Here is a 13,854-nt window from a genome sequence, read left to right on the forward strand (position 1 = left end):
GCGGCTTAACCCACTGAGCCACCCAGGCACCCCTAACCAAAAGGCTTTTAATGAGCAATAAGGAAATGCTAGGAAATAAAATAAGGACTAGGAACAAAGGTGGCATCCTTTATCAAAATCTGAGTGCAGGGGTGCCTGGGTGGCTTAGGCGTTGGGCGTCAGCCTTCGGCCGAGGTCGTGATCCCAAAGTCCTAGATTCAAGCCCCCATCGGGCTCCCTGCTCGGTGGGAATCCTGCTTGTCCCTCTCCCACTACCCCTGCTTGTTTTCCCTCTCTTGCTGTCTCTCTGTTAAATAAATAAAATCTTAAAAAAAAAATCTTGAGTGCAAAACATAGCTGAATATTATTATTTCAAAGACATCAGCTTTTGGGCAATGTTTTTTATCATACTTTTGCTTTTAACTTTATATCTTGTTATCTTGTTAACATTAAATATTAACAATGGATTTACATGATCATTTCTACTACATGTATCTGGTCTTTCACTAAACATTTAATAGTAGTAAGTCTTTAAAAACATTCTTAGAGTTATAAATAAAATTGTGTTAGAAATGGTATATATTTTATGTTGCTTTTGTAAAGTTGTTCAGGGATCATTTGAGGTTTCCTAGTAAATGGAACTTGAAGGAAATTTTTCTTTGCTAATGAGAAACAAATATGGATTTTATAGTATTTGCCAGTGTTTTTTTTTGTTGTGCTATTGTGATATTAGTACTTAAAATTTACAAATTGAAGAAGAGAAATGTATCTTTTTTTTTTTTTTTTTTTTTAATTTTTTTTTTTTTTTTTTTTTTTTTTTTTTTTTTTTTTTTAAAGATTTTATTTATTTATTTGTCAGAGATAGAGCACGAGCGAAAGCGAGCACAGGCAGACAGAGTGGAAGGCAGAGTCAGAGGGAGAAGCAGGCTCCCCGTGGAGCAAGGAGCCCGATGTGGGACTCGATCCCAGGACGCTGGGATCATGACCTGAGCCGAAGGCAGCTGCTTAACCAACTGAGCCACCCAGGCGTCCCGAGAAATGTATCTTAAGACAACTTTTGCCTAATGTTTTCTGAGAAAGCTTTGTTAATAACTGCAATTATTAATAATTGAGATATTTTATTTAAAATATTGGTTATTCTCTTTGTGAAGATGATCTTCAAAAGGATAATATAATGCAGTAATAGGTTTAGTTCTTAATACGTAAAAGTTCAAATAAAAATGTAATTAAATTGATAACAGTGAAAATGAAACAATAGGAAACATGAGAATATAGTACACTGTTACAAATCTGTATTTTTTTCGGTATTTTACAAGTTTATGTACATGTTCAATTTAAACATTTTTTTCTCGGCAGTTAGGGAAGGTAGTCTTTTAAAAATTGATTAAAATTTATTTTTTAGAGTAGTTTTAGGTTCACAGCAATTTTGAGAGGAAGGTGCAGAGAATTCCTTTATGTCCTCTGCTCCCACACATGCACAACTTCCCCACGGTCAACATCCCACACCAGAATGGTTCCTTTGCTACAGCTGATCAATCTACACTGACATCATTATTGCCCAAAGTCTGTCGTCCAAAATCCTCTGACCTCCACCTGTTCATCCCTCTTTCTCTCCTAACTCCTGGAAATCACCAATATTTTTACTGTCTGCATAGTTTTGTCTTTTCCACAATGTCATATCATTTGTATGTAGCTTCTCAGATTGGTTTTAAGTCTCTCCATGTCTTTTCTGGCTTGGTAGCTTAATTTATTTTTAGAGCTGAATAATATTCCATTGTCTTTTACCACAATTTATCTATGCAGGTATTAAAGTCTTGTTGCTTTTGGCAAGTTTTGACAATTATGAATAAAGCTGCAGTAAACATCTTTGGGCAGGTTTCTTATTTTCTTTCTTTCTTTTTTTTTTTTTTTAAGGTTTTTATTTATTTGAGAGAGAGAGTATGTGAAGGGGGAGGGTCAGAGGGAGAAGCAGACTCCCTGCCAAGCAGGGAGCTCAATGCAGGACTAGATCCAGGGACTCCAGGATCATAACCTGAGCCGAAGGTAGTTTCTTAACTAACTGAGCCACCCAGGCGCCCCAGGTCTCTGTATGGACATAAATTTTCAGTTCATTTGTATAAATATCATGGAGTGTTTTTGCTAGAATGTATGGTAAAAGTATGTTTAGTTTTGTAAGAAACCACTAAACTGTCTTTCAGAGTGGCTGTATTTTGCATTCCACCAGCAATGAATGATTTGTTACTTTGCATTCTACATACTCACCAGCATTTGGTGTTGTCAGTGTTTTGGATTTGGACCATTTTAATAGGAGTATATTACTGTTTTTAGTTTGAAGTTCTCTAGTGACATATGATGTGGAGAATCTTTTCATACTTGCTTCTGTATACCTTCTTTGGTGAGCTATCTGCTTAGGTCTTTTGCCCATTTTTAAAATTGAGTTGTTTGTTTTCTTATTATTGAGTTTTAAGAGTTCCTCATGTATTTTAGGCAAGAGTCCTTTATCAGGTGTGTCTTTTTGAAATATTTCCTTACAGCTATGGCTTGTATTTTCATTCTCTTGACAGTGTCTTTATAGAGCAGAAATTTTAAATTTGAATTTAAATTTTAATGAAGTTTAGTTTATCAATTTTTTTTCTTTCATGGATTGTGCCTTTGGTGTCATAACTAAAACACCATCACCAAACTCAAGGTCATCTAGATCTTATATGCTATCTTCTGGGAGTTTTATAGTTTTGCTTACAATGCTCATCTGTTCACGCATGTTACCATTAGAACTTTTAGCATATTAATCATAGTTGTTTTAAATTCTGGTCTGATAATTCTGACTTTCCTGCAGTGTCTGGTCTGATGCTTGCTCTATCTTTTCACGTTGTGTTTTTTGCCTTTTGGTATGCCTTGTAATTTTTTTCTTGGTAGTCAGATATGATTTACAGGTAAAAGAGACCGCTGTAAGTGGGCTTTTAGTACTGTGGTGGTAGGTTGTGGAAGGGGCAGAAGCCTTCTGTAACTGACTAAGTCTTTCTGTGGGCTTGTGCTTCATGCTGTGAACTTCCCTAGTGCTTCTCAGTTTCTTTCCCCTCTCTCGGGTTGCACAGGATGGCTGGCTGGATCTGTGCCTTTCTTTCCCCACACAGAAGGCCCAAGCAGGCTAGAGTTGGGTATTTCCCGACAGTTCAGGGGGGCTCCAATAAAACCCCAGCAGTTTGGGCTCTGTTCAGTAGTATTTCCCAGCCTTGTTAAAAAGAACGGAATGCTCTGACATGTTTCAGGATGTTTCCTTTTTGTCTTCCCCTGCTGGAAGCACAAGAAGATTTGTCTTTGATGTTCACTGTGAGGACTTTGTAGAGCTTCTGGAGGTTAAAGGAAAAAAAAAGTGTGGGAGTGCCCCTGTGACTGGGTCCTTCTGGGAATTTTAACTCTCAGTGTTGTCCACACTGAGCTTCCAGCAATCGATCAGCTGTAAGAGGCCTTTGGATCATGGTTTCTTCCCCACATACTGGCTCCTGCAGAGGTTTCAAATGTGGTATACTATGATTCTCTGCATACTCCTGTCTTTCCAGTCTTGCATGCAGTGATTTGCTCTGTGACCTCACGTCTCTGACAGATCTAAGAAGAGTTGTTGATTTTTCATTTTGTGCTGCTTCTTACTTTTTGTTAGGATGAAGTGGTAACTTCTGAATGCCTAGCATGCTGGATCAGAAACCAGAAGTCTCCAGTAATCATCTGATGACAGAATTTCTTACAGATTGATTTCTCAACTTCTTACACATTTCAAAAATCCATATTGGATGTTTAACAACTTAATTTTTCAAAAAGCCAAAAATAAATAAAATAAAAATGATTGCTCTAATTATTTATCATTTATACATAGTCTCTTTGCTATTCATAACTTAGGAAAAATAGCATAGGCTACCAAAGCTTCCCTGTATTATTGTCTAAAAAACGTTAGACTCTTTCAGGTTTTGAATCAATATTAAATACTAAAGAATGAAATTTCTGTTAATCTTTAAGCAGTGCCTGTTGCTTTTTACTCTTGAGCAAAAGGGAAACCAACATTACCTTATGTAATAGTTTCATATGTAAAATAAAATCTGAGAATAAAATGTTGCTCTGAACTTGATATTTTGTAACTTGTTATTAAAGCCTAAAATCAAATAGATAAACAGAACTAGAAGGTTGACAGTTTGTCATTCAGCAGTGCAAGAAACCCAGCATTCTTTCATCTAAGATTTTCCTAGTTTGGAAAGTATTAGTAGGAATTCTATACTTGAGAAGAGTTTAGATTTACTTTGTATGTAATGCTTGTTCAAGGCTTTTTTTTTTTTTTAATTTATGTCCTTAAAAAGATAGTCCTAAAATAAAATTTACTTTCCTAGGAGATATTCATAGACTCGTAAATATAAAACTAGATTTAATCTGGGGGGGTCTAGTAAAAATCTACTTCAGATCATCACACAGTACACATGGGGCTAAGCTCTCTCAGGATGGGCAGGCAGCAGTTCCACTGGACGTCCAAGGCAGTGCAGAGTTTTTCTTTGGAGGCCTTCACTAGGCCCAAGACCAGCTAACATGGCTTTACACATGGACAAGGGTAAATGAGATCTGTAGGCCCCTGAAGCAGCTTCCAAAAGGTCCTAAAAACAGGTAAAAAAATTCTCAGCAACCTTTAAGTGCTGACTTCATTTTTCTCTATGTAATAGTTATCATACTTCTTTTCACCTTTAAGTCAGTCCATTTATCTCCTCTTTGCCCATGATGTATATTTTATTTGGTTTAAGTAATTGCTGTCTCTTAGATATTATTACAAAAAATGTTTACATCAACTATAGACAACTTTTACAGGCTTTTTTTAGACCATATTTATTTTTCCATTACCTTATAATTCCATTTGAGTATAAAGTCATATAACATATTTTGTTACTGTTCCTGTCATGCAGCTCAAAATTGTTCTGGATTGAGAACCTGTGGGCATTGTTTGGAACAGCCTGGGTGTGGCTGGTGCAATGATCCTAGTAATACAGGAAGAGGACACTGCATTGAAGGATCTTCACGGGGACCAATGAAGCTTATTGGGATGCACAATAATGAGATGATTCTCGACACCAGTCTTTGTCCTAAAGAAAAAAACTATGAGTGGTCATTTATCCAGTGTCCAGGTAATAAAAATGTGATGAAATTAATTACAGTTTGGAAACCAAGAATGAGTTGTTCTTTCTTATAATAAATATTCAGGAAAACAATGAGACTCAAATTTCACAGATGAAAAAATATTCTTCCCTATATTCATCTCTATCGTGCAGATGGCATTCTGTTTGGAATCATTAAATAGGCTTACCAAATGGTATACAGTTGTTATATTTGGCTTTATATGAATTGCTAAGAGGGGAAATAATGGGTTCATGCCAATTTTCTATCTTGTACTATAGTCTTTTATGTGCACAGTATAATAATAACTTAAAATTCAAGGCAATTCAGAAGATCCAGTCAACTTCATGCTAATTGTGGGAATATTTTAAATGATATTTGTGATGGAATCAACAGGCCTCATTTTAAATATCATTCAGTTTTGAAAGTCATTAGTTTTCAGGGTTTTTTTTTAATATAGGAAGTCAGTTCTTATATTGAAGAAAGCCAATCTCCTAGAAAAATTAACTTACTCAGTATATTTTTATTGAGTGCCTACTATGTGCCAAAGAGTGTTTGAAGTGTTAGAGACATAACAATTAACAAATGAGAGTAAAATCACTGCTCTCGTGGAACCTGTATTCTAACTGAAATTAACAAAATTAATTACACACATAAGAAGTTACATGCTGTTTAATTGCTGTTAAATAAATGAAGTAAGGAAGGGGGATAAGGCCTGCAGTTTTAAAAGGGTAGTGAGATAAGAGCTCACTGAGACATAGCAATAAACAATTCATGTAGTTGAGGGAGTGAGTGAGTCATAGGGATATCTGGGAAAGTGTTCTAGAGCAGGTAATAGTCTGACACAAGGGCTTGGATGAAAGGGTTTATTAAGGAGGTGAACCCGGGAGGCACAATTGAGGAAACAGTTTTGGAGAAGGGAGAAAAACCAAAAATATTAAGCTGGGTGCTGTACTTAGAAATGTGGCCTCACACCCACTAGGGACCTAGCAGAGCCGTGTAGAATGCTTCTCAGAGTTAACCCACTGACGAAATGGGAAGGTAGAGCACTTATCTATGGATTCTCATTAGTTGAGTGATATCTTTGGAGGTATGGTACTTCTGAGCTGTGCCAGCATGTCTGATCAATAGTTTGCCCTGGCACTAATGAAAATTCTGAGGTTGAAAAGTAGAGAGACACTGCAGAACTTTCATTAGGTGAGTCACCAACAGTGTGCTGTCCTGAAACCAGATGGATTGTGGGAATGTGGCACAGAGTGCAATGAAACCTGCTACATAAAATTTGAAGTATATGAAAAGCAAAAATGAAAAAAAAAACAATTGGTTTGTACAAGATGATTGAATTTAAAATTTTTTTTGCTTAGTGAAAGAAACCAGACCCAAAGGCTACATGTAGTATTATTTCATTTATAAAATGATCTGGAACAGGCAGAATTGTGGGGATGGAAAACAGATCAGTTATTTGCCAGGAGTAGCAAAGGTAGGGATTTATTTCAAGGGGGGGCCTCACAAGGGAATTTTTTGTGTTATGGAACTGGTCTTTATGGTACTGTGTTAGGTTGATACATGACTCCATACATTTGTCAAAACCCATGTTGTTTACCACAAAGAACCAACTTTCCTGAATGCATATTAAAAGGAAAAGTCATCTAGAATACCAGGGGATCCCAGGATGTAAAGTAAACTGTGACAAGTAAATTTAACTATATTACAAATGCCATAATGTAATATATACAAGTAATAAATGTAAGAAAAAGAAAAAATAAAAGAGCTGACCTAAGTAACTTTGGCAAACAATTTGATTTGATACTGTCAAGCTAAGGAAAAAGAAAACTATATATAAGATTGTATTCTGGTTAGTAAATTTGTGTACCACATGGTATAAGTTAACATTTCTAACAATACTTTATGCATTTACTAGGTTTGGACAAATAAATTGTGTTTAATTTAAGCTAGGTTTTCCCTTGTCAGAAAAAGAAGTTAAAAATAAGCAAGGACTGAAGACTACAAACAACCCTGTGGTGTTGGATTAGGGTCTGAGATAATAATGTGAATTCATGTTTATTCTAACATATATACACCAAAAAGTGAATATAGGTATGTATGTATACATAGGTTAGTATTATGCAGTGTTATTTCCTAGTTCTGTTGTCAAGAGGGTCTAGAAGTCATGACATCCCAGTAGCAATGAACATATCTAGTGCCTGCATCTTGGTTTCTAAATACTGTTTTCCAGTGAAAGGAACCATGGTACTGTAGAGAAATGGCTAAGTCTAGCACTGGGACAGGGAGAAAACACGATGAGCCCGGAGCATTGTTTGGTGACAGAAAGTAAAAAAGAACTTTAAAAAAAAGAGAGGATGGGATCGTGATTATGCCACAGGAACACAGCACCAACCTAAATGAGCTCTCCGTGGATGAAATATGAGCAAAAGATAATGATCGTGTTGTATTATAACTCAAAAACCTAAATCCTGATTCTGTATTGATTTAATGATGTAATAAATAAAGAAACGGTGTGAATGAACAAGAATTCCTTATAGAAAAATTCTAAATAATAAATGTAGAAGGAATGAGGGGAATAAAAACATCACTCTTAGCACCCCCCAGTATTAAATGCTATAAGAATAATCCACTTAATATAGAAATTGAGGAATGAAATTTTAAGGAGAAACGGGGTGCTTGTGTAGCTTTAAGGCTTCTGGTCAGTAATCACTTCTTTTCTCTTTTTCAATGTTTGAAGTTTTTATTTAAATTCTAGTTATCTAACATAAATTGTAATACTTGTTTTGGGAACAGAATTTAGTGATTCTTCACCAACACACAACACCCAGTGCTCATCACAAATGCCCTCCTTTATGCCCATCACCCATTTAGCCCGTTTCCCCTGCCCACTTCTCTCCAGCAACCCCCAGTTTGTTCTCTGTAGTTAAGAGTTTCTTTTATGGTTTGCCCTCCCCCCCTGCCCTTTTTCCTTCTCATATATTTATCTGTTTTATTTCTTAAATTCCACATATGAGTGAAGTCATATGGTATTTGTCTTTCTCTGGCTGACTTATTTCACTTAGCTTAATACACTTTGGATCCATCCACATTGTTGCAAATGGCAAGATTTCATTCTTTTTGATGGCTGAGTAATATTTCTCTCTCTCTGTGTGTGTCTCTTTGTTTTGGTTTTAAGTTTGATAAGTTCTTTATAAATTTTGGATACTAACACTTTATCAAATGTCATTTGGAAATATCTTTCTCCATTCCAAAGGTTGCCTTTTAGTTCTGTTGATTGTTTCTTTTGCTGTGCAGAAGTTTTTTTTTTTTTTTTAAGATTTTATTTATTTATTTGTCAGAGAGAGAGGAGTGAGAGTGAGCACAGGCAGACAGAGTGGCAGGCAGAGGCAGAGGGAGAAGCAAGCTCCCTGCCAAGCAAGGAGCCCGACATGGGACTCGATCCCAGGACCCTGGGATCATGACCTGAGCTAAAGGCAGCTGCTTAACCAACTGAGCCACCCAGGCGTCCCTGTGCAGAAGTTTTTATCTTAAAGTCCCATTAGTTCATTTTGCTTTTGTTTCCCTTGCCTGTGGAGATGTATCTAGTAAGAAGTTGCTATAGCTGATGTCAAATAGATTACTGCCTGTGTTCTCCTCTATAATTCTGATGGTTTCCTATCTCACATTTAGGTCTGTCATCCATTTTGAATTGATTTTTGTGTGTGCCAAGAGAAAGTGGTCTAGTTCAATTTTTCTGAATGTTGCTGTCCAGTTTCCCCACACCATTTTTTGAAGAGGCTTTCTCTTTTTCTATTGAATATTCTTCCCAGCTTTGTTGAAAATTAGTTGACCATATACTTGTGGGTTCATTTCTGGGTTTTCTAGTCTGTTTCATTGATCTAAGTGTCTATTTCTCTGCCAGTACCATACTGTCTTTATCACTATAGCTTTGTAATGTACCTTGAAGTCTGAAGCTGTGATGCCTCCAGCTTTGGTTTTCTTTTTCAAGATTGCTTTGGCTATTTGGGGTCTTTTGTGATTCCATACTCATTTTAGGATTGTTTATTGTAGTTCTGTGAAAAATGCTATTGATATTTTGATATGGATTGCATTAAATGTATAGATTGCTTTGGGAAGATTAGAAATTTTAATAATATTTATTCTTCTAATCCTTGACCATACAATGTTTTTCCATTTCTTTGTTTCCTCTTCACTTTCTTTCATAAGTGTTCTATAGTTTTCAAAACACAGATCTTTTACCTCTTCAATTAAATTTATTCCTGGATATCTTTTGGTTTTTGATGTAATTGTAAATAGGATTGATTCCTTGATTTCTCTTTCTGCTGTTTCATTATTGATCTGTTAAAATGCACAGATTTCTGTACATTCATTTTGTATTCTATGATTTTATTGAATTCATGTATCAATTCTAGCAAATATTTTTGGTGGAGTCTTTTGGGTTTTCTACATATGGTATCAAGTTGTCTGTGAGTAGTGCAATTTTGACTTCCTTGCCAATCTGGATGCCTTTTACTTCTTTGTTGTCTGATTGCTAAGGCTAAGACTTCCAGTACCAGCAATGGTGAGAGTGGATGTCCCTGTCTTGTTCCTGACTGTGGAGGAAAAGCTCTCAGTTGTTCCCCATTTGGAATGATATTAGTTGTGGGTCTTTTTTATATGGCCTTTGTGATGTTGACTTATACTTCCTGTATCCTTTTACTATATTGAGGGTTTTTATAAAAAATGGATGCTGTATTTTGTCAAATGCTTTTAGTGCATGTATTCAGAGGATCATATGGTTCTTCTTAGCCTTTCTTTTATTAATGTGTTGAATCCCATTGATAAGTTTGTGAATATTGAACCACCTTTATAGCCTAGGAATAAATCCCACTTGGTTGTCGGGAATGATGCTTTTAATGTACTATTGGATTCAAATTGCTAGTATTTTGTTGAGAATTTCTGCATCCATGTTCATCAAGGTTATTTGCCTGTAATTCTCCTTTTTTAGTGGGGTCTTCCTCTGGTTTTGGAATCAAGGTAATGCTGCCCTCATAGAATGAATTTTGAAGTTTTCCTTCCATTTCTGTTTTTTAGAACAGTTTGAGGAGAATAGGTATTAATGCTTCTTTTTAAAAATTTATTTATTTTTAAAATTTCTTTTCAGTGTTCCAGAATTCACTGTTTATGTACCATACCCAGTGCTCCATGCAATACGTGCCCTCCACAATACCCACCACCAGGCCCACCCAACTTCCCATCCCCTCCCCTCCAAAACCCTCAGTTTGTTTCTCAGAGTCCACAGTCATTCATGGTTCATCTCCCCCTCCAGTTTCCCCCAAATCCCTTCTCCTCTCCATCTCCCCATGTCCTCCATGTTATTCCTTATGCTCCAAAAATAAGTGAAACCATATGATAATTGACTCTCTCTGCTTGACTTATTTCACTCAGCATAATCTCTTCCAGTTCTGTCCATGTTGTTACAAAAGTTGGGTATAAGTGTCTGGCAGAGTTCCCCTGTGAAGACATCTGGCCCTGGGCTTTTGTTTATTGGGAATTTTTTCATTACTGACTCAGTTTCTTTGCTGGTTATCAGTCTGTTCAAATTTTCTATTTTTTTCCTGTTTCAGTTTTGGTAGTTTATATGTTTCTAGTGTTGTCATATAATTTTTCACAATATTCCTTTATAATTGTGTTTCTATGATGTTGGTTGTGATCTCTCTTTTGTGACTTTGTTTCCTTTCTGTTTTCTTTTTGATAAGTCTGGCTTATAAGGGTTTTATAAATTTTAGTAGTTCTTTCAAAGAACCAGCTCCTAGTTTCATTGATCTGTTCTACTCTTTTTAATTGTTTATATATTGGTTATTTCTGCTCTAATATATATTATTTCCCTTCTTCTGCTGGCTTTAGGCTTCATTTGATGTTCCTTTTTTAGCTTCTTTAGGTGTAAGATTAGGTTATATATTTGAGATTTTTCTTGCTTCTTGAGGTGGGCCTGTGTTGCTTTATTCTTCCCTTTAGGATTGCTTTTGCTGCATCCCAGAGGTTTTGGACTGTCATGTTTTCATTTGCATTTGTTTCCATGCATTTTAAAAAATTTCTTCTTAATTTCCTGGTTAACCCATTCTTTATTTAGTAGGATGTTCTTTAACCTCTATGTATGTGTGGTCTTTCCAAATTTTTTTGTGTGGTTGGCTTCAAGTTTCATAGCATTGTGGTCAGAAAATATGTCATGGTATGATCTCAGTCTTTTTGTACTTATTAAGGACTGATTTGTGACCCAGTATGTGATGTATTCTGGATAATGTCCATGTGTACTTGAAAAGAATGTGTATTCTGCTGCTTTAGGATGAAATGTTCTGAATATACCTGATAAGTCCATTTGGTCCAGTGTGTCATTAAAAGGCCTTATTTCCTTGTTGCTTTTCTGCTTAAATGACCTGTCCATTGCTAAGTGGGATGTTAAAGCCCCCTACTATTATTGTATTATGATCAATGAGGTTTTTTATGTTTGTTATTAATTGATTTATATATTTGGGTGCTCCCAAGTAGAGGCATAAATATGGACAACTGTTAGATCTTCTTGTTGGATAGACTCCTTTACTAAGATATTTGCTCTTCTTCATCTCTTGTTATATTCTTTGTTTTAAAATTGAGTTCATCTCTTATAAGTATGGCTACTCTTGCTTTCTTTTGATGTCCGTTAGCATGATAAATAGTTCTCCATCCTCTCTCTTTCAACCTGCAGGTAGGTATCTTTAGGTTTAAAATGTGTCTCCTGTAGGCAGCGTATAGATGGGTCTTGTTTTTGTTTTTTTTTTGTTGTTGTTGTTTTATCCAATCTGATACCTATGTCTTTTGATTGGAGCATTTACATCATTTACATCAGAGTGATAACTGATAGGTATTTACATCAGAGTGATTATTGATATAAATTTAGTGCCATTGTATTACCTGTTAAATTATCATTTCTTGAGACTTTTTTCTGTTCCTAGAAGTCTTTGCTGATTTTAATCTTTTTTCCTACTCAGAGAATTCCCTAATATTTCTTTCCTGGCCAGTTTTGTGTCATGAATTTTGTTACTTTTTGTTTTCTGGGAAACTCTTTATTGTTTCTTCTATTCTGAATGATAGCTTTGCTGGATAAAGTATTCTTGGTTGCATATTTTCCCATTCAGCATATTGCATATATCATGCCACTTCTGCCTGGCCTGTCAAGTTTCTGTGGATAGATCTGTTGCTAACCTGATTTCTCTTCCCTTGTACATGAGATATTTCTTTTCCCTTGCTGCTTTTAGGACTTTTTTCTTATTAGTAATTTGCAAATTTTACTGTGATATGTCTTTGCGTTGTCCTGCTTTTGTTGGATTTGATGGGCATTGTCTGTGCTTTCGGGATTTGGATGTCTGTTTTTTCCCCCCCAGATCAGGGAAGTTTTCAACTATAATTTGTTCAAAACCTTTCCCTGTTTCCTTCTCTTCTTCTGGGATTCCTACGATATGAATAATATCTCCCCTCATGTGTTCTAGGCATGTTCTCAGCCTTCACCCTGTCTGTGTCCCAGACATCTGCCCATCTGTCAGCACAGTGCACCTGTGTTTTATCTCAGGGCTGCTGGCTGAGTTTCAAATATCCAAACTTTAGGGACCCAATGTGGTGTCGATCCATGCTGGTCCTCTGGGGGAGGGTCTCATCATACTTTGGCCGGTGCTGGTTTGCCCCAGTTGGGTAGTCATAGGAATGCACAACAGCTTGAAGTTTATGGTAACGCTCACCAAAATTTATCATCCAGGTTAGCTGCCCTCAATAAGTGTCTCTACCCTTATGCTATGGAATGGGGCAGCACAATATGGGAACTGTTGGCTCTTTTGTTCCCCAAAATGCAGAGCAACCGCTCCCAGATGCACTCCAAGAGTGGGGAAACAGCTCTCCCAGTACATCCTCTGATCATGAAACTTCTTTCTGGCCTCTGCCCTTCTTCATATGAGAACTGCTTACCCACCAGGCTCCACTCTGTCCACAGTGCATGTTGGTTTTGGTCAGCAAACCTTGAGATGGTGAATCAAAGGATTGATTGCTTCCAACACCTTAGTAGGAGAAAGGAAAGGCCTGGGGATCAGGCGCTCTATTGGTGAAAGTCCTTGAGCCAAGCTCTGTCTAGGCTTTCATTATGAATTTAATTAATACACACATGCAAGGCAAGGAGTTCTTGAAGCACATGATCACTTTAGGTGCCTATATTTTAAACATCTACTCCTGGGAAGAGAACCTTGAGCTGCAGTAAGAATCTGTCTGTCTACTTTCAGCCATGAAAGTTCAAAGGAGGCCTAGTGTTCTGGGCACTCCTCCTTTGCCTTTCAATTAATTTCATCCAGGGAACATATACAAGTCAGGCTTTATCTGTCCAGGCACTGTGAATCCCAAGTGTGGTCTTCTAAAACTTCAGTCTTTGAGCTCCTCTGGTTATAAAAATGCATAATAATCAGCCCCTCTTGTTTTCCCAGTCAGTGGTTTTGGTAAGTGTTTTTCTTGTGTGATCCTTTGTGTGCTGCTCTTTGTCTGTCTGTCTGTCTGTCTGTCTCTCACCCCCTTCTCTTCATGATCAGGGCTCCCTCTCCTCTGTAGCCCATGATTCTTTTCTTCTCCCAAATCACTTCTCCACACCTCTTATTTTCCACAATGTGGTTTCTTTTCTCCCTCTAGTTGTGCAGTTTGTTCTCTCAGTCTTCAGATCGATTTCTTCAATGT

General features: G+C 36.7%; 1 protein-coding gene across 3 annotated transcripts in view; it reads left to right on the top strand.

Moving 5' to 3' along the window:
* ATRNL1 (attractin like 1) overlaps positions 1-13,854 on the top strand; it is an 806,361-nt gene that overhangs the window by 184,761 nt on the left and 607,746 nt on the right. For all 3 annotated transcript variants that reach the window (XM_059398662.1, XM_059398665.1, XM_059398663.1), the window contains exon 18: positions 4,917-5,135. In XM_059398662.1, the coding sequence (XP_059254645.1) occupies positions 4,917-5,135 (219 nt within the window). The remainder of the gene's footprint in view (positions 1-4,916; positions 5,136-13,854) is intronic.

This window comes from Mustela nigripes, chromosome 4 (assembly GCF_022355385.1).
Source record: "Mustela nigripes isolate SB6536 chromosome 4, MUSNIG.SB6536, whole genome shotgun sequence".
Classification (NCBI taxonomy): Eukaryota; Metazoa; Chordata; class Mammalia; order Carnivora; family Mustelidae; genus Mustela; species Mustela nigripes.